This window comes from Salmo salar, chromosome ssa09 (genome assembly GCF_905237065.1).
Source record: "Salmo salar chromosome ssa09, Ssal_v3.1, whole genome shotgun sequence".
In the NCBI taxonomy this organism is placed as follows: domain Eukaryota; kingdom Metazoa; phylum Chordata; class Actinopteri; order Salmoniformes; family Salmonidae; genus Salmo; species Salmo salar.
The window spans coordinates 28941056-28961852 of record NC_059450.1 but is presented as its reverse complement, the minus strand read 5'-3'; the positions used below and the strand labels follow the sequence as shown (position 1 = coordinate 28961852).

Sequence of the window (20797 nt, the reverse complement as noted above, 5' to 3'; positions counted from 1 at the left end):
GGGAGAAGGAACAGTTTATTACCCGCCTCACTTAACTTCCTGCCTAGCAATAAAGATGTAATGTTTATAGGGAAGGAGGAGACTTCATCCAAATTGGGGTATATATACTTGTGGTAGTGGAAACATGTCTTTGCCTGTTCAGCTGTCTGACCCATTGGGGGAATAAACTTGGTTTGAGCTTTACTAATCGTCTGAGTTTTTACTCTTTATTTAGAACCTAAAACTATGAAGCTTTTTCTCCAGTGGAAGAACACACACATCTGTTAGCCATTCCTACCTGTTGAATGCTCATCAACAGTCATGTTGAGTCCTGAAAGTACACTACCAGTCAAGTTTAAGAACACCTACTCATTCAAGGGATTTTCTTTATTTTTAACTATTATTCTACATTGTAGGATAATAGTGAAGACATCACAACTATGAAATAACACATATGGAATCATGTAGTAACCAAAAAAGTGTTAAAACAAATCAAAATATATTTGAGATTATTCAAATAGCCACCCTTTGCCTTGATGACAGCTTTGCACACTCTTGGCGTTCTCCCAACCAGCTCCATGAGGTAGTCACCTGGAATGCATTTCAATTAACAGGTGTGCCTTCTTAAAAGTTAATTTGTGGAATTTATTTCCTCAATGCATTTGAGCCAATCAGTTGCGTTATGACAAGGTAGTGGGGTATACAGAAGATAGCCCTATTTGGTAAAACTCCAAGTCCATATTATGGCAAGAACAGCTCAAATAAGCAAAGAGAAACGACAGTCCATCATTACTTTAAGACAAGGTCAGTCAATACAGAACATTTCAAGAACTTTGAACATTTATTCAGGTGCAGTCACAAAAACCATCAAGTGCTATGATGAAACTGGCTCTCATGAGGACCGCCACATGAATGGAAGACAGAGTTACCTCTGCTGCAACGGATAAGGTCATTAGTTACCAGCCTCAGAAATTGCAGCCCAAATAAATGCTTCAGAGTTCAAGTAACAGACACATCTCAACATCAACTGTTCAGAGGAGACTGCATGAATCAAGCTTTCATGGTCGAATTGCTGCAAAGCAATCACTACTAAAGGACACCAATAATAATAAGAAGAGACTTGCTTGGGCCAAGAAATACGAGCAATGGACATTAGACCGGTGGAAATTTGTCATTTGGTGTGGAGTTCATATTGGAGAATTTTGGTTCCAACTGCCATGTCTTTGTGAGACGCAGTGTGAGTGAACGGATGATCTCCGTATATGTATTTCCCACCGTAAAGCATGGAGGAGGAGGTGTTGGGGTGCTTTGCTGGTGACACTGTCTGTGATTTATTTAGAATTCAAGGCACACTTAACCAGCATGGCTACCACAGCATTCTACAGCGATACATCATCCCATCTGGTTTGCGCTTAATGGGACTTTCATTTGTTTTTCTAAAGGGCAATGACCCAACACAACTCCAGCCTGTTTGGGATGAGTTGGACTGCAGAGTGAAGGAAAAGCAGCTAACAAGGGCTCAGCAGATGTGGGAACTCCCTCTAGACTTTTGGAAAAGCATTCCAGGTGAAGCTGATTGAGAGAATGCCATGAGCGTTTTGACCGGTAGTGTATATATTTTTATATCATGATCTAACAAGTCGTTTTTTTTCTATTGTATTACAAATGTACTCATGTTTGTGAAAGTTCTTCGGTGTTGGTTGTCTCGATCCTCTAAAATAAAAATAAAGTGGTTATGAATGTGTTCATCCTAGTCTTGTGTGGCTGGCTGCGTGAGATGCATACTGCCATATGTGAATGAAACGTGGAGGGAGGACAGACAAAATATTCTGGATTCGAGGCCTTCTCTCCTGGCTTAAGAATCAAACGGTCTCTCCCACGTTCACAAATACAGCAGCATGGTATTCTGTGAAGACTGAGAATACAGCCTTTTGCCTTTCTGCAGGCAAATGACATCATTAGCCTACAGAAGGACCGCTTATGACTTTTAGCACATTTGTTAGTGCCTTAGGTGAGTCGGCTGGGCCCAATCACACCCTGACTCTCCATTCGGTCCTAACTCTTCAATGTTTCCAGATCTGTACCGTAGATGTAGTTTTCATCTGCTCTGACAACTCTGCTTTTTGCACAACAATAATTGATATAGCCTTAAGAGAGACGGGTGGATTATATCACGGATCGGTCTTTACTCTTAATGGCCAAAGTTTCCCTTAGTTTGTTCAAGATTAATGGGTTTTACCACAGGTTCACACACACACACACAATCCCCGACTCTCAGAAGAGATAAGATAAAAGTGTTGTGACAATACAAACAATTGCAGCAGCCAGATGCCTCTTGTGTCGCTGTGTTCTTCCGGCGATGGTGACTCACCTCCGCAATGGCATTTACAGGACACTTCACACTCAGCCCTCTCCCTGACACCCTCCGCTCCCCTCACAGCTCGTGGACTACAAATTCCGCTAGACACAGAACTAAAACAGGATATGGAGAGTGGCAGAGGAATTCACAGCTCAGCAGGAAAATGTCAAAACGCCTACTAGTGATCACGTCTACAAGGAAAAATTCAAAGCTGTATGAGGAGGATGGTGTAACTACAATCTACAGAAATCTAGTTTGCACGACAAGTTGAAACAACTGAACTCTTTTTGGGGACTAGAGAATGCGGTCAAATGTCATATAAGCTTTTGTCTGTGCACAACATAGCGGACTTATCTTTTTCATGCAATAACATTAACTTGGTGCTTCCTATTTCATGCATTAACTTGCCTTCACGTTTAATTTCTCACGTCGTAACAAAGACCTAAGCTTTGTTTTCAGTGAAGAGGATATATCTGTTGTGTCCAATGACGACATGCATTTTGCAAGATGTCATCATTATATTGTCCTGCGGGCATATTAGAAATATGAAATAAGGTTTACGTCATAGAATTGATTTCATATGATTTATCGTTAGGGTAACTTTGGTCCAGCAGTCTCACTTAGCCAGATGACTCATGCCACCATTACAATATTGAGTCTTACCTTATGACATAATCCTTTGGGTGTGAGGAGGTTAAGTGGATTCAGGAAGTGTGTTGACCTGGCCCTCTGGAATACAGCATATCATCCATTCGTACTGTATCTGATGGAGATGAAAGGAATGATATGCATTGCTGTGGCGTACATATTACATATTATTCTTCTATATCCTGCCCTAGGCTCTTTCAGATAATAATTAGATTGATTGAAACCCTGAATTCTAATGTCACTGCAGAGGCTGTATAATGAGAGAGAGAGAGGAATAATGACAGTCTAATGAATAGTGGATGGAGTTTGGTGTGGGTGAGTGGTCAACAGCACGGGACTGAAGCAGTGAGTTCATCATCCCACTACACAGAGGCTCGCTGCAGACCGACAAGCCCCCCACCCCAACTCCCCAAACAGCACTTATAGATTTACTGCAGACCTCCCCACCCCTTCACACAAACAAGAGACTGTCCCACCATACCAAGATAAATGAATATCTTTATCGTAAACCTATGTCACCTTTGTGCCACCCCCTTACAAACACGTTATAGCACTGAAAACCTGTGTCCCCCTTCTCCCCTCACAACCCTTATATAGATTTACTGTTAAACCATGTGGGTCTCCACTCCACCCCATGCAAACATGACTGTTGTTGCATCATCTAACGTCTGGTATTTATGATTTTTACATTTAAGTGAAATAATGCCTATCTTTCCTTGTGACATTGTCCTCATTGTTTGCTGTGTCATTATGTGATCTATGTGGATTAGGGGTCAGATACATGCACTGCATCTGCAAAGACAAGAGGCATCCGTGATTGGCTGGACATGACATAGTTGGAGTGTTACTGGTGATGATTAGGCTTTCCTTGCAACACATCGTCATCTACCCTAGCCTCCTCTCCTCTTCCCATCCCCCTCTCCCCCTTCTAGGAATGTTTATGTCATTGTTTTACACTGAACAAATGTGTATGGGTTTGCTCTGTCACTTCTGCAGGGGTAAGACTGCACAGTCCAACGCAGTGATAGACAATGGAGATGTGTAATACAAACAATATCATCCATCTTCTCGCCATCAATCTCTTTCTCTTTCCTGCCTCCAATTCTGTGGCTGTTCTTCCGCACATAACCGCTCCCACTCTCTTCCGCCCTCTCTTTCTTTCTCTTTCTTTCTTTCTTTCTTTTTTCTTTCTTTCTTTTCTTTCTTTCTTTCTTTCTTTCTTTCTTTCTTTCTTTCTTTCTTTCTTTCTTTCTTTCTTTCTTTCTTTCTTTCTTTCCTTCCTCTTCTTTCTCTCCGCATCCTTTGAAATGCACTGTATCTCTCTCCTCTGCTCATAACCCACACAGGCGCATTCTCTCATCAGCACCCACTCTCATCCCCTCTCGCTCTCTCTCTGTCTCTCACATTCTCCCCTCTGCACACGACTCTCCTGCTGGCATGAAGCTGCATGACATCATCTGGGCTGGTGCAAGCAGAATAGCAGATGAGGACACCGTGTGTGTCGGCACCCTCCCTTCTTTGCACCCCCAACACTCTGTGTCTAATTACAATGCACCTTGAGATGATAAAACCACCTCTCTCTACTGCGTGCTGTGTTAATAGGTTTGTTTCATTTGCCTCCTGAATCACTGCACTCTGCAGTCCCTGCCCTCCACCCCTGCCTTACAACACTCATGTATTATGACATCATTCGAATGCAGCCGACTTCTCGCCTTGAGGGCACAATCATCAATATTAATGTTGCCTGCTATTGATGCTTGTTAGTCTTCACACAGAAATGTAGGTTTTAATGTTTAGATAATTTAATTGATGTAAATTGGTGGATGGCTCGGGTTCCTTTCATCCTATTGTATCAAATTCTCCCTCTTTTATCTCTCATATCCTGCCTTTATCTGTTTTCTCTCCAGCTAGTCTCTCCCTGTTTGTGCTGTGAACCCTGAGTGATGACATGGTCATGCTGGGAGTCTGTGTTCCTGACGTTACTGGGATGTTCTTAGAGCACTTAGTGTTCTGTTCCTAGGGTTGCAATATTCCAGGAACTTTCAATAAATTCCCTGGTTTTCCAGAAATCCTGGTTGGAGGATTCCAGATTGCCTGCTTATTCCCTCTTGATTCCGGGAATCCTCCAATCCTCCAAAAATGAGATTTATTGAAAGTTCCTAGAATTTTGCAACCCTATCTGTTCCATACACCGCTTCCAAGCATGGCATCAAGAATCATGTAGTTTTGAATGGGATCTAGCGTCGTGGTGTCTCACACTGTCAGTACAGGGCTGAACAGTCCTGGTCCCACAGTGCTGCAGGGTCTGCAGACTTTTGTTCCAGCCCAGCACTAACAAACACATCCCATTGATAGTGAGGCAGGTGTGGTAGTACTGGGCTGGAATCAAAACCTGCACACCCTGCATGTTCTCTAGTGTTTTTCATTATATTATGGAACCAATAAAAGTACTTCAATGCAAGCAAATTACACTGTGGTACAAAACAGAACACCTTCCTCATATTGAGTTGCACCCCCTTTTGCCCTCAGAACAGCCTCAATTCATCAGCGCATGGACTCTACAAGGTGTCAAAAACATTCCATAGGGATGCTGGCCCATGTTGACTCCAATGCTTTCCACAGTTGTATCAAGTAGACTGGATTTCCTTTGGGTGGTGAACCATTCTTGATACAGACGGGAAAGTGTTTAGTGTGGAAAAACCCAGCAGCAGTTCTTGAAACACTGAAACTAGTGTGCCTGGCACCTACTACCATACCCCCGTTCAAAGGCACTTAAATATTTTGTATTGCCCATTCACATACTGAATGGCACACATACATAATCAATGTCTCAATTGTCTCAAGGCTTAAAAATCCTTGCTTTAACCTGTCTCCTCCCCTTCATCTACACTGATTGAAGTGTATTTAACAGGTTACATCAATAAGGGGTCATAGCTTTCACCTGGATTCACCTGGTCAGTCTATGTCATGGAAAGAGTAAGTGTTCATAATGTTTGTTACACTCAGTGTATATATTGATCACTATTTGAAAAATCAATTTACATCTCAACTTTATTTAAATACCATTAAAACTGAGACACTTGGAGGAGAACCAGAAGAACAGATGGACTGTTTTAAATAGCCTTTGACAGGCCACAGTTGATCCAGACACAGTGTGTCTGTGCGTGTGTGTGCGGTAGCTGATCGAGACAGTGCTGTTGGTGAGGTGAGTGTAGTCTAGACATCAATATCTCTGGGACTGAAGATGATGAGACATAGATCCATCTGTGCTGACAGTAATAGATCTGACATTTACTGCTAAAACCTGACTGACTCAAACCAGCCACAACCAGCTCTTCATTCAACATGATTCTGATTCTGATTTTGCAAATAACTTTTTGTATAGAGTGCATTGTATGCGTTGCATTGCTTGACTTGGGCAGGAGCTCACTGGAGCTGGATACCAGCACCTCAAATGTTCTACTGCTTGATCTCCTGTTGCTCAAAAGTATTGTGGATCTCCTGCACCTAAATATAAACAGTACCGGCACCCAAAATTAGTACTGGCACCTATTTCAGCCCAAGTCAAGCCCTGATGCGTTGCAAAGGAAAAAGTACATGCAACTAAATACCCCTATCTTGTTTCTCTCACTATTTAGGATGTATCCATCCTTGCAGCTTGCCTCCACTCAGCAAAGGGTTAAAGAACATCCCGTTAACCCCTGCCTATTCCTCCTCCACATTACCCCCGCTCCCTCCTCTCCACCAGCTCTCCAGCCAATCAGGGGCCTGGATTCCTCTGGGCCAATGAGATGGCTAGGAGGTGATGTCATGCAGTAATAGCTGGTTGTGGTGCTGATGCTGCTGAGAGCACAGCCCAAACAGTAGAGAAAGAGGGAAGAAAAAAGCAAGATAAAGACATAGGAGAATACCACCAGCACTGCTCAGCACACGGTGAGTCCATCTGAACTACCGAAACAACAACAAAAAGTATGGCAGGTTGCATTCTGCATCCAGGATAATTGTCCTATTATATTAATTTCAAAATGTTATATTAATTTCCAAAGCTATTTTGTTGTATATTTTGCTGATTTAAGTCTGTCTGTTGTGTATTCACTAAATATTGGGCTGTTTCATATTTGAAAAGGCTTTAGCTATCTGAGTGTATGTATGAGATGCCTCTCTGCTGCAGTCAGATGATGGACATTCTCTGTGCAACACTGACTATGACATCCCCCGAGATGCACAGGGAGTTTACATCACCTCTGCTGTAGAGGTGTGTGCTCAGTGTTTGGCTGAACAGATTAACCACAGATGGAAATAATACATTGAAATGTAGTGATGCTTACAAGAAACAGTCTGCCCTAGATGATTTTGTAAAGTGGCTTTAATTCACATAAATGCAGTTTATGCAATTCATACAGCGTGCATTGCTTATTATGCATTTATTAAAAAGTGCTTTACTTGTTGACAAAAGAGTTTAATGTGAGAAAGCTGACGTTGATGATCAGTACAGGATGTTTGAGATGACTTTATGCATGTTGTTATGCAATGAGGAGATTGTGAGTCTGAATAGTGGAGAGAGATCTCAGTGTATGTGTGTGTGCATGTTCACGCCTGTGTGTAAAATAGTGTGGGGGCTTTTGGTTTGGAAGCCAGTGTAAGTCAGAAAAGCATGTTGATTTCAAGTACCTGAATGATTTACTTCTCAGTCAATGCTCACAGTAGGCAGGCTCAACAACAGCAATGTTCAATATGGAACAGTAGTCCTACAGCTAGTCGTGACTGAAGTTTTTGGGGGGGTATTTTATTAGGATCCCCACTAGCTGTTGCGAAATCAGCAGCTACTCTTCCTGGGTATGTAGGGGGGAATGTATTGTGTGGCCTAGTGGCCTAGCTACTGTTGTGAAGTAGCTTTGTGTAAGCATGTGAGATGAGGGGGCAGTAAGAAAGAGAGTGGATGGAGAGAAAGAGGAGAAAAAACAAATAGAGAGCGAGAGAAAATATTCAGATTCTCTGTGTGGATTCTTTTGTTGTCTTTGTGGTGAAATGAATGGACCACAAGTGAGTCACAGTGATTGCTTGAAGAGCAGGATCTAACATCTATTTAAGTTATTATCAAGAATTTAATAGATGTATTTTTCTCTCCTTCCATTACTCTCTTCTTTTTGCTGTAGACAATAAGGCCTGTATGTTATGTGAGCAAGCTATGTAGGCCCTGCCTTGTTTTATCATAACAATACAGTACCATCATGCTCTGATAATGAGTGTGATCTGTCCATCTGATTATCACGAGGAGAGACAGAGGGCTTGAGAATGGTTAGGTCACTTCTGCGGTAGAATACAGATGGTACTCTCACCCATTCTCCCTCCACCCCCCGATCTCTTTCACACCCCTCCCTATCTCGTTTCATGACAAGCACAGGGCCTCAAGTGCTCTTGATGAGTGGGTTTGAATGAAGGCTTCACAGTAGCTCACGATGGGCCAGTTTTATTGTAATGGTAGTGGGATTCTGTAGCAATACAGCGATTTAACATGTGTTTGCAGATTTCAGGATCTGATGATAAAGCAACTTTCTTTGTCTCGCCTTTCAGAAATATCTGATTCACCACAGTGTCTTTAGAAGAAAAACAAGAGGCAGAATGACTCTTGCAGGTACGTGTGTGTGTGTGTGCTTGCGTGCTCATGTGTGAGTGAGAGAGATAGAGAGAGACTAATGCTGATCTCACTTAATATTCTCTCCCCTGAAGCGTACAGAGACAAGATGCGGGAGCTCCCTCTAGCTTCCATCTTCTGTTCCTGCATCCTATCTGAACCCAAAGAAAAGCCCACCAAGAAAGAAGGTAAACGGTTTTACACAATTCTAACACAATCATCAACCTACCATTCCCACAGCACATCATATAAGCCATTTCAGTCAATGAGCCAGTAATCAGAAAAATATAATATTGTTTTTTGAGGCCGCTAAAAATGGCAGCTACACAAATGGCAACCCCCCCTTCATCGGTCCCCAATTTCCTTTGGGTTCTTCCTTTATACAATCTCACACTTTACTTAATCTCTGCCTGCCCTCTGCAGGTGTGGTGGACCTGAACCTGTGCATCATCAGGGATATGGAGGTGATTGAGCTGAACAAGAGAAGGTCCGGCCAGGCCTTTGAGGTCATCCTGAAGCCACCCTCGTTCGACGGGGGTCCGAACACCCTCGCCATCACACCCCCACGCAGGGAGCCCTCCCTGGAGGAGATCCAGAGGAAGCTGGACGCCGCGGAGGAGAGGAGAAAGGTGAGGGGTCAAAGGTCAGGGGTCAGAAAGGACAGACAGAAAGACGGCATTGACTGTTTCTAGATTGGTATGGTGGATTGCTCACCGAATGTTGGTCAGAATTGTCTGTTCCCAGTTTGTTGGGGTATAGGTGGAAGTTCTTGCACTGTTAATTGGGACTGCTTTGTTTTATCGAAGCGATAGGGATTGTGGTGGGGCTCTCTGCCCACTCTGGTCTCTCTTTATCCACTCACCCCTCTCTCTTCCACCCTCTATCACCCCCTAGTGCCAGGAGGCTGAGTTGCTGAAGCACTTGGCAGAAAAGCGGGAACATGAGCGTGAGGTGGCCCAGAAGGCCCTGGAGGAACACAACAGCTTCATCCGGCTGGCCAAGGAGCGGCTGGAGCTGCGCATGGAGCACAACAAGGAGAAACGGGAGGCACACCTGGCCGCCATGCTGGAACGCCTGCAGGAGAAGGTAGAGTTACACTCAGCTGATACCCTAGGCAGGGTTGGGGTCCATTCCATTTCAATTCACTCAATACAGGAAGTGAATTTAAGAGGAATCGAGTCCAACCCTGACTCTAGCTCCCTTTTTTTAATCTGTCATGGATATCATCTATATTATGGCAGAATAGTTCTAGTCAGTTGAGATATGTTCTTTTTTGTGATATTAAAGTTCAGAATGAATACTGTGTAACACATTTGAAACTATTATTGTCCCTTTCTAATGTAGCTGGTTTGAGAAACAATCAATTGAGATACACTCTACTGACTAAACATCCATAGATCATCATTACTTTTGACCAATATTTTCTTCCCTGATATGAAACGGACAGGAAATCTAAAGGGTGGTTTCTGTGTTTCTTTTTCAGGACAAGCACGCTGTGGAGGTGAGGAAAAACCGAGAGCACAAGGAGGAGAGCGGGTAGAGAGAGAGAGATGGAGAGAGAGCGTGGGGCCTCTGTTTTGTTGAGTGAGAAAAGGAGAGAAGAGAAAAGACAACAAAAAAAGACAGTTTCTTAAAATGGAAATGGGATTTGTTTGACATACGAGAATTCACAGTGATGGAATAGGAGGTGTGCATACAATCTTTTTGTGTCAACAAAAGCAAAAAATGGAAGTTGGTTATTTTCAGAGCAGGCTGATGTGGTTTCCTCAGAGCAATGGTGGAGAGACAGAAAATCAAGTTGTACTTTTGTAGTGCCCTTGAGTGTAGCGGAGTATAAGAGCGCTATGCACAATTTATAAACCACACTGAGTAGATATTGGCACATTTTATAGGCTTGGCATTTATAATAGACCATGAACCCAGGACTCTCTGGAAAACAGTGGAAATTGTAACTGAGTGGACTATCCTGGCTAAATAAAATGAAAATACAATAAAATGAATACATCATTATTTGCAAGAAATTGAAATATATTCTGGTCAATAAAATCACTGACACACATACTTAAATTTAAAGCATTCTACACATCATTCTGGATCACACTTTTCAACACTTTTTGGCATGTCAGCTTATGTACATAAATAAGTGAGTAGTCTGGTGTTGATCTTTTGTACAGATGTAGGGTCTTAATTTGATCACTCTTTTGTTGCTGAGAATTTATATTAAAATAAGGGTTTTTAAGGAGAGTATTCTCTCTCTGCAGTAGTGAAAGATATAGGTATGATATGGAAAAATATATGAATTAACTCAGCTGACTACAGTACTAGAAGCAGAAAAATAAGTTATTGCCTCTGACATTTTTCTTAGAGGTTGATGTTTTAGCTAACTAAAACTCCTAGTACTGTATTGCGCAAGCTAAAACATGCTGAAATGCAACTTGTGATGCATTTCAGTTTTAAAAGGCTTCTAAAGTCGGTAATTTCCACTTTGAAATGTCAGACTTGATTTGCCCTAATGAAAAATGTATCAACCCCCACAAAATCTCTATGAATTATAATCACATTTCCTGTTGCTGCAGGATTATTTTCCTGTTGTGGCAAACTAAGATCCTACATCTGTACTGCTAGTTTCTTTGTATGTTTTCAGTCATAGTAGTTGTGATTAGTCGTAGAATAGACTGCATTGCACGTATATGTACTACTTACAGATGTATGTGATATGTCACTCAATATCAATTAAAAAGTAAAAGTCAGTATAAGAGATCCTTGTTGTTTGTATGCTTACTTACATGTGCACTAGTCACGTGTGCGTGCGCTTGTGTCTTAGCTAACTGCCCTATCTCTGAACTCTGTGTTGTAGGTGTCATGACGGCCTGATCACAACACAAGCTGAACTTATTTTGGAAGCCATTTTGGGAGGCCATTCGCCAGCCTGTAGCCCTCTGGGTTCAGTTCTTTGGAGAAAAGACTCTGAGACTATGAGATTTTAATGATGACACATGAGAGAGGTGGTCAAGTCAACGACTGAAGTGGAATGTTTTAGGATCTGACCAGTACAACAAAAAAGATTGAGCTGAAACATCAGAGTTCTGCTCAGGATTCTCAGTAATGTGCCGACAGTGCCATTGGTGTGTGTGTGTGTGTGGAGTTTGTGGTTGGAGGGCCGGGGGAAGTGGGGGCATGTGCGTGAGCGTAAGTATGAGCCTGAGTGTGTATGCTTCAGTAAAACCACTTTGATATCACATTGTGCTTTGAGCACACACTTTCAGGCAAGGTTTTAACTTAAATTTCATTAATGAGTTTGGTTTGTAAACTTGAGTCTGTCTGAGCCAACATCATTGTAACTCTACTGAGATGAACAGAGGTCAGGGTATGATGTGGCTGTTTGTTACTGTACAGAAATTGTGCTCCATTTCAGATGACAAAAAGGAATAAAAAGAATTGTTTTGAATATGTGAATTTCTTTATTGAAATAAATCCGAAAATATTATCCAATACATTAAATAATCCTAAATAAACAATGCATTTTAAAGCTCAATAGAAAATATATCCATGTTTGATTATTCAAATCAATCTTTTAATGACACAGCCAAAGCTACACAAATACTTTCAATACATTCTACGCATGTAGGGATTGAGCCTTCAACCTTGATATTGCCAGCACCATGGCCCAACCAGCTGTGCCACCAGGCTGGACCTCGTCACTCTAATATCATTACTGTTCGATGGTAGGCCTGACACAGGTGCAGCCCACTGAGATGACCTTTGACTCCAGCCGGTAGTGGCATTTCTTCCCACTTCCCATCACCATCCTCAGGACTAGGATCTGGTAGAAGATGGGTTTGGACTTCAGGTTCCTGTCCTCCTTACCCTTGATGTTCAGACATCCCTTCAGAGAGCACCTGACCTCCGAGATGATGGGGGGAAAGCGTCGATCGTCATAGGTAGTGCTGGAGAGAGAGGACGATATTAGAGATCAATGTATTCAACAGAGCACAGTCGATAATTTCTCATACTTATTTCAAAGCAAGCGTCTTAAAGGTATGAAAGGTATAAAAACAGTGTGTTGGTTCTTACTTGTAAGTCCACGGGGAGATTGAATGGTTCCAAATGGGTCTGATGGAATGGAAAGGAACCAAGTAATTTGGGTCTAGGTGCAGGGAGAGAATTACTGTGTCGGGACCTGTAGACTCTGTAGGCTTCTTGTGTGTCTGGAGTGTGGTCCGTGTGTGGCTCTCTGTCTTCTCTGAATGGGCACGGGGGGCCACCTCTGCCCCCATCATCATCACCAACATCCCCTTCATACACAGCACCTGAGGAACCGAGGGACTGTTAGTAGCCTGGTATCACCTCTGAAATGGATCTTTACCCCAGGTTTCATTGGGACTCTTACTTTTCAAACAGCACACATTTTAATGTCTTCCCCAGCTGATACAGACACAGGTGGCAAAATCCAGTAATATCTTGAAGAAACTAAAGTCATCACTTACCGTCAAAGACTGGAAGCTTAAAGTAGATACCATGATGCTGCTGTGTTGTACTGTGGTCTGGTTGTTCTGTTGCTGTGTTGTGGTCCTGGTCTGGTTGTCTGAGGTGATGCTGTTAGTTTTATACTGTAGTTGCCTAGTGACCATGTGTCTTCGTCACTTGGTTCACTTCCTGTGACGCTGCGATTGACTTTCATCCTGTGCTTAGTAAGCACTAAGTAACCACACAGCATGAAAAGTAGTGCACATAGATACTGCTGACATATGGAAATGTTGTTGTCTTATTTTGGGAATTTCAAGTCCATTATGTGGTCCATATTTGGGCCAGATAACTTTGTTCCATGACAAAGTCAGTGGCAAAAGGCTAATATCAGTTGTGGACTTAGTTAATGACAAGAATTACTTAATGGCAAGTATTATCATTTTTATCATTATCATTGCACAGTCTCGATGTACACTCACTGGACACTAACACATACTACAATGACACTCCAACACACACACCCAACACATATGCTGCTGCTACACTCTGTTTATTATCTATGGACAGTCACTTTACCCTTACCTACATGTATAGTACCAGTCAAAAGTTTGGACACCTACTCATTCAAGGGTTTTTATTTATTTTTTACTATTTTCTACATTGTAGAATAATAGTGAAGACATCAAAACTAGGAAATTACACAGATGGAATCATGTAGTTAACAAAAAAAGTGTTAAAATAAAAATATATTTGAGATTCTTCAAAGTAGCCACCCTTTGCTTTGATGACAGCTTTGCACACTCTTGGCATTCTCTGAACCAGCTTCACCTGGAATGCTTTTCCAACAGTCTAGAAGGAGTTGAAAAACAAATGATAGTGGGACTAATTGCAAACCAGATGGAATGGCGAATCGCTGCAGAATGCTGTGGTAGCAATGCTGGTTAAGTGGGCCTTAAATTCTAAATAAATCATTAATGGTGTCACAAACAAAGTTACAAGCAAAGTAGAAGTGTGGACTCGAGTCACATGACTTGGACTTGAGTAACAAATCGTTCACCTACTCCTCGTCTCACAAAGACACGGCGTTTAGAACCAAGAATCTCAAATTTGGACTCAAATCAAATTTCATTTGTCATATACACATGATTAGCAGATGTTAATGTGAGTGTAGCGAAATGCTTGTGCTTCTAGTTCCGACAGTGTCACACCCTGATCTGTTTCACTTGTCCTTGTTATTGTCTCCACCCCCTGCAGGTGTCGCTTGTTATCCCCAGTGTATTTATCCCCTTGTTTCCTGTCTCTCCATGCCAGTTCATCTTGTATGTCCAAGCCTACCAGCGTTTTTCCCCCATTTTCCTGCTTTGCCTTTTCTCCTTTTCCTAGTCCTCCCGGTTTTGACCCTTGCCTGTTTTCTGGACTGTACCCGCCTGCCTAACCATTCTGCCTGTCCTGACCTCGAGCCTGCCTGCCACTCTGTACCTCCTGGACTCTGAACTGGTTTTGACCTTTTGCCTGTCCACGACCATTCTCTTGAATATTCCTTTTGAATTTATAAAACTCCAACCATCTGCCTCCTGTGTCTGCATTTGGGTCTCGCCTAGTGTCATGATAGACAGTGCAGTAATATCAAACAATTTCCAACAACTACCTAATACACACAAATCTAAAAGGGGTGAATGAGAATATGTAAGTATATGGATGAGCGATGGCCGAGTGGCATATGCGAGGTGCAATAGATGGTATAAAATACAGTATATACAGTTGAAGTCGCAAGTTTACATACAAAGGTTGGAGTCATTAAAATTTGTTTTTCAACCACTCCACAAATTTCTTGTTTATAAACTATAGTTTTGGCAAGTTGGTTAGGACATCTACTTTGTGCATGACACAAGTCATTTTTCCAACAATTGTTTACATACAGATTTCACTTAATCACAATTCCAGTGAGTCAGAAGTTTACATACACTAAGTTGACTGTGCCTTTAAACAGTTTGGAAAAATCCTGAAAAATATGTCATAGCTTTAGGAGATTCTGATCGGCTAATTGACATCATTTGAGTTAATTGGAGGTGTACCTGTGGATGTATTTCAAGGTCTACCTTAAAACTCAGTGCCTCTTTGCTTAACATAATGGGAAAAACCAAAAGAAATCAGCCAAGACCTCAGAAACAAATTGTAGACCTCCACAAGTCTGGTTCATCCTTGGGAGCAATTTCCAAACGCCTGAAGGTACCACGTTCATCTGTACAAACAATAGTACGCAAGTATAAACACCATGGGACCAAGCAGCCGTCATACCACTCAGTAAGGAGACGTGTTCGGTCTCCTAGAGATGAACGTACTTTGGTGCGAAAAGTGCAAATCAATCCCAGAACAACAGCAAAGGACCTTGTGAAGATGCTGGAGGAAACAGGTACAAAAGTATGTATATCCACAGTAAAATGAGTCCTATATCGATATAACCTGAAAGGCCGCTCAGCAAGGAAGAAGCCACTGCTCCAAAACTGCCATAAAATCCAGACTACAGTTGCAACTGCACATGGGGACAAAGATCGTACTTTTTGGAGAAATGTCCTCTGGTTTGATGAAACAGAAATAGAACTCTTTGGCCATTATGACCATCGTTATGTTTGGAGGAAAAAGGGGTAGGCTTGCAAGCCGAAGAACACCATCCAAACTGTGAGGCACGGGGGTGGCAGCATCATGTTGTGGGGGTGCTTTGCTGCAGGAGGGACTGGTGCACTTCACATAATAGATGGCATCAAGAGGTAGGAAAATTATGTGTATATATTGAAGCAACATCAAGACATCAGTCAGGAAGTTAAAGCTTGGTCGCAAATGGGTCTTCCAAATGGACAATGACCCCAAGCATACTTCCAAAGTTGTGGCAAAATGGCTTAAGGACAAAGTCAAGATAATGGAGTGGCCATCACAAAGCCCTGACCTCAGTCCTATAGAACATTTGTTGGCAGAACTGAAAAAGCATGTGCGAGCAAGGAGGCCTACAAACCTGACAGTTACACCAGCTCTGTCAGGAGGAATGGGCCAAAATTTGCCCAACTTATTGTGGGAAGCTTGTAGAAGGCTACCTGAAACGTTTGACCCAAGTTAAACAACTTAGAGTCAATGCTACCAAATACTAATTGAGTGTATTTAAACTTGTGACCCACTGGGAATGTGATGAAAGAAATAAAAAAGTTAAAATAAATTATTCTCTCCACTATTATTCTGATATTTCACTTTCTTAAAATAAAGTGGTGATCCTAACTGACCTAAGAAGGGAATTTTTACTAGGAATTGTGAAAAACTGAGTTTAAATGTATTTGGCTAAGGTGTATGTAAACTTCCGACTTCAACTGTACATGTGATATGAGTAATGTAAGATAGGTAAACATTAAAGTGGCATTATTTAGAGTGCATTGTATAAAGTGACAAGTGACCCATTTATTAAATTGGCCAGTGATTTGGTCTCAATGTAGGCAGCAGCCTCTAATGAGTTAGTAATTGCTGTTTAACAGTCTGATGGCCTTGAAGCTGTTTTTCAGTCTCCCGGTCCCAGCTTTGATGCACCTGTACTGACCTCGCCTTCTGGATGGTAACGGTGTGAACAGGCAGTGGCTTGGGGGGTGTCCTTGATGATCTTTTTGGGCTGCCTGTGACATCCGGTGCTGAAGGTGTCATGGAGGGCAGGTAGTTTGACCCCGGTGATGCGTTGTGCAGACTGCACCACCCTCTGGAGAGCCTTGCGTTTCAGGGCGGTGCAGTTGCCGTACCAGCCTGACAGGATGCTCTCGATTGTGCATCTGTAAAAGTTTGTCAGGGTTTTGGGTGACAAGAAACATTTCTTCAGCCTCCTGAGTTTGAAGAGGTGCTGTTGCGCCTTCTTCACCATACTGTCTATGTGAGTGGACCATTTCAGTTTGTCTGTGATGTGTACGCCGAGGACCTTAAAAAAAAAGAAAAAAACGTTCCACCTTCTCCACTGCTGTCTCTTCGATGTGGATAGGGGGCTGCTCCCTCTGCTGTTTCCTGAAGTCTACGATCATCTCCTTTGTTTTGTTGATGTTGAGTAAGAGGTTGTTTTCCTGACACCACACTCTGAGTGCCCTCACCTCCTCCCTGTAGGCTGTCTCGTCGTTGTTGGTAATCAAGCCCACTACTGTTGTGTCGTATGCAAACTTGATTGAGTTGTAGGCGTGCATGGCCACGCAGTCGTGGGTGAACGGAGTACAGGAGGGGGCTGAGCACGCACCTCGTGGGGCCCCAGCATTGAGGGTCAGCGAAGTGGAGATGTTTCTTACCTTCACCACCTGGGGGTGGCCTGTCAGGAAGTCCAGGACCCAATTGCACAGGGCCAGGTTGAGACCCAGGGCCTCCAGCTTGATGATGAGCTTGGAGGGTACTATGGTGTTGAATGCTGAGCTGTAGTCAATGAACAGCATTCTTACATAGGTATTCCTTTTGTCCAGGTGGGATAGGGCAGTGTGATGGTGATTGCGTCGTCTGTGGACCTGTTGGATCGGTATGCAAAGTGAAGTGGGTCTAGGGTGGCCGGTAAGGTGGAGGTGATATGATCCTTGACTAGTCTCTCAAAGCACTTCATGATGACAGAACTGAGTGCTATTGGGCAGTAGTCATTTAGTTCAGTTCTTTGCCTTCTTGGGTACAGGAACAATGGTGGCCATCTTGAAGCATGTGGGGACAACAGACTGGGATAGGGAGCGATTGAATATGTCTGTAAACACACCAGCCAGCTGGTCTGCAAGCTTTGAGGACAGATTTCCACCGGTAAAATGTCCATTCCTTGTGTTTCTTGGTCGAAGCAAGTCTCTTCTTCTTATTGGAGTTCTTTAGTAGTGGTTTCTTTGAAGCAATTAGACCATGAAGGCCTGATTCACGCAGTCTCCTCTGAACAGCTGATATTGAGATGTGTCTGTTACTTGAACTCTGAAGCATTTATTTGGGCTGCAATCTGAGGTGCAGTTAACTCTAATGAACTTATCCTCTGCAGCAGAGGTAACTCTGAGTCTTCCTTTCCTGTGGCGGTCCTCATGAGAGCCAGTTTCATCATAGCGCTTGATGGTTTTTGCGACTGCACTTGAAACTTTCAGTTCTTGAAATCTTCCGGAATGACTGACCATCATGTCTTAAAGTAATTATGGACTGTCGTTTCTCTTTGCTTATTTAAGCTGTTCTTGCCATAACATGGACTTCTACCAAATAGGGCTATCTTAGGTATAAGAACAAATTCAACAAATTAACTTTTAACAAAGCACACCTGTTAATTTAAATGCATTCCAGGTGACTACCTCGAGTGTGCAAAGCTGTCATCAAGGCAAATGGTTGCTGCTTTGAAGAATCTCAAATATATTTTGATTTAACACTTTTTTGCTTAAAAGATTCCATATTTTATAGTTATGATGTCTTCACTATTATTCTACAATGTAGAAAATAGTACAAATAAATAAAAACCCTTGAATGAGCAGGTGTGTCCAAACTTTTGATTGAGATACTGTAATATGTACAGTACCAATTACCTCGACTAGCCCGTACCCCTGCACATTGACTCGGTACAGTTACCCCTTGTATTAAGCCTCGTTATTTTATTGTGTTACTATTTTTCCTTAATTTATTTTCGTATTTACTTTTTAAAAACTCTACATTGCTAGTTAAGGGCTTGTAAGTCAATATTTCACGGTAACTGTTGTATTCGACACGTGACAAATAAAAATGTAGTTGATTTTATTAGTCACATACACGTGATTAGCAGATGTTATTGCGGGTGTAGCGAAATGCTTTTGCTTCTAGCTCCAACAGTGCAGTAACATCTAACAAGTAATGTCTACCAAATTACACAACATATACCCAATACACACAAATCTAAGTAGGAATGAATTATGACAATATACATATGGACGAGCACTATCAGAGCAGAACAGACAGATACAGTAGAATAGTATAGAAAACAGTATATACATATGAGATGAATAATGCCAGATATGTAAAATTAAGTGACTAAGATACAGTAGAATAGTATAGAAAACAGTATATACATATGAGATGAGTAATGCCAGATATGTAAACATTATTAAGTGAATAATATATCGTAGAATAGTATACACATGAGATGAATAATCCCAGATATGTAAACATTAAGTGACTAAGATACTGTAGAATAGTATAGAATACAGTACAGTATATACACATATGATTAATGCAAGATATGGAAACATTATTAAGTGAGTAAGATACCGTAGAATAGTATAGAATACAGTATATACACATATGAGTAATGCCAGATATGTAAACATTATTAAAGTGACTAGTGTTCCATTCCTTAAAGTGCCCAGTGATTTCTAGTCTATGCCTAGAAATCACTTATGTAGGGCTCAACAAAGTGTTTGCCAAATAATTTTATACTGACATTAGCCAACCAGCCAGCTGTGGCAAGATGTATGGTTATGGGCCAGAGTTTGTCATGAATAGCTCTGATAGGTAAGAAGATATCTATGTCACAGCAACAGCATGTCAGTTTAAACAGCCATTGTCAAGCCATGTGATTATCATTTGAGTCTGACTTTTGGAGATCAGATCAACTTTATTATCCCACCAGGGGAGGAATTAATTTGGTCATGTGCTTCAAATGATGATGTATGTCTGTCTGCAATTTGATATCAAAATATTTTTGAGGACTCAATGTTCATTGTCCTGGGAAAATAGCAAAGTTAAAATCGTATAACAGTAATAATACAACTATGCAATCATAGACACCGTACGCTTCCTCGCTCTTGATACGCCCACGCGTCAACACTCAGAACATAATAAAACCAGCCTCTGACCTGGATTGTCATGCCGATCACTATGTAACCAAAACGCAGAGATTCAGAAGGACCGCACCGTGAGTTTCCATCCTTACATTTCACATTGCTTTGTCATGGTTTTGCACTCCCGGATCGTGTTCAACATCATATCGAGACAATGTAGTTATATTTTGGTATCAATTGGCATTTACAAAACAGCAAGGGTAGATTCCCAACTATTCATGATAGATAACATCTAGATGCGTTTTGGATGATTCCTTTCACTGTACAGAGCTGAACCCTAACACAGTGTGTCCCAAATAGTGGGCCTGGACATGACTAGTTCCCCTTTGGTCACAACAAAGGACTGAGTTTAGGCCAGACACATTGGTTTGATTCAGTTACAAGAAAAATCCAAAAGCTTTAGGCGAGTCATTTACAGCCCTTTCTGAAGTAAAAGGTCATATTCTCATAGTTGCAAAACTGTAACCGGTTTGATATTCAGTTTGCGATACATAAAGTAATGGAAAGCGAGAGATCTTAGAGTGACAGTTCAGGTACTCCAGAAAGGCTTGCCTGTGTTTTATGTGGCTCAGACCTTCTAGGACTTTCTACTTGTTATGTCAACACAGTGCGACAATCTATGACACCACAGTCAGAGGAAATATGAACGTCAGGCCCAGGGTTAAGCTACATGGGGGTTTCTAAACATCCAGGAATCTCTGAAGTTGCTTCTTCTTCCTCCACTAAACCTACCAGTGCGGGCTAAGTAATATCTAGGAACCTCGTCACCTGACCCCAAAAACAATTGTAAAACATATTTTTGAACTATTGCATTTTATATCAATTATATGGATTTAAAACCTGGTTATCTGTGAGTTACACTGGTCAATCAAGAGCTGAGAACAA

General features: G+C 41.9%; 3 protein-coding genes across 7 annotated transcripts in view; 2 read left to right on the top strand and 1 right to left on the bottom strand.

The window, feature by feature from the left end:
* The window catches only part of LOC106611163 (stathmin-4), a 21740-nt gene extending 9671 nt beyond the window's left edge, over window positions 1-12069 (top strand). For 2 of the 4 annotated variants that reach the window (XM_014211073.2, XM_014211071.2), the window contains 6 exons: window positions 6625-6919; window positions 8561-8621; window positions 8717-8809; window positions 9045-9250; window positions 9516-9707; window positions 10105-11371. In XM_014211073.2, the coding sequence (XP_014066548.1) occupies window positions 8609-8621; window positions 8717-8809; window positions 9045-9250; window positions 9516-9707; window positions 10105-10161 (561 nt within the window). In that variant the 5' untranslated portion in view covers window positions 6625-6919; window positions 8561-8608 and the 3' untranslated portion in view covers window positions 10162-11371. Of the gene's footprint in view, window positions 1-6624; window positions 6920-8560; window positions 8622-8716; window positions 8810-9044; window positions 9251-9515; window positions 9708-10104; window positions 11372-11478 lie in introns of those variants that run through there. The other 2 variants (XM_014211074.2, XM_014211072.2) reach the window with 2 other exon arrangements.
* LOC106611151 (interleukin-17F) overlaps window positions 12063-20797 on the bottom strand; it is a 22167-nt gene continuing 13432 nt past the window's right edge. The window contains exons 2-4 of one of the 2 annotated variants that reach the window (XM_045723567.1): window positions 13109-13206; window positions 12696-12931; window positions 12063-12568 (exon numbers count right to left, since the gene is read on the bottom strand). In XM_045723567.1, the coding sequence (XP_045579523.1) occupies window positions 12334-12568; window positions 12696-12931; window positions 13109-13141 (504 nt within the window). In that variant the 5' untranslated portion in view covers window positions 13142-13206 and the 3' untranslated portion in view covers window positions 12063-12333. Of the gene's footprint in view, window positions 12569-12695; window positions 12932-13108; window positions 13585-20797 lie in introns of those variants that run through there. The other variant, XM_014211053.2, reaches the window with a different exon arrangement.
* Window positions 19899-20797, top strand: part of LOC106611214 (interleukin-17A) — a 13358-nt gene continuing 12459 nt past the window's right edge. Inside the window, exon 1 of the mRNA XM_014211192.2 lies at window positions 19899-19986. The gene's annotated coding sequence lies outside the window, so the exon portion shown is untranslated. The remainder of the gene's footprint in view (window positions 19987-20797) is intronic.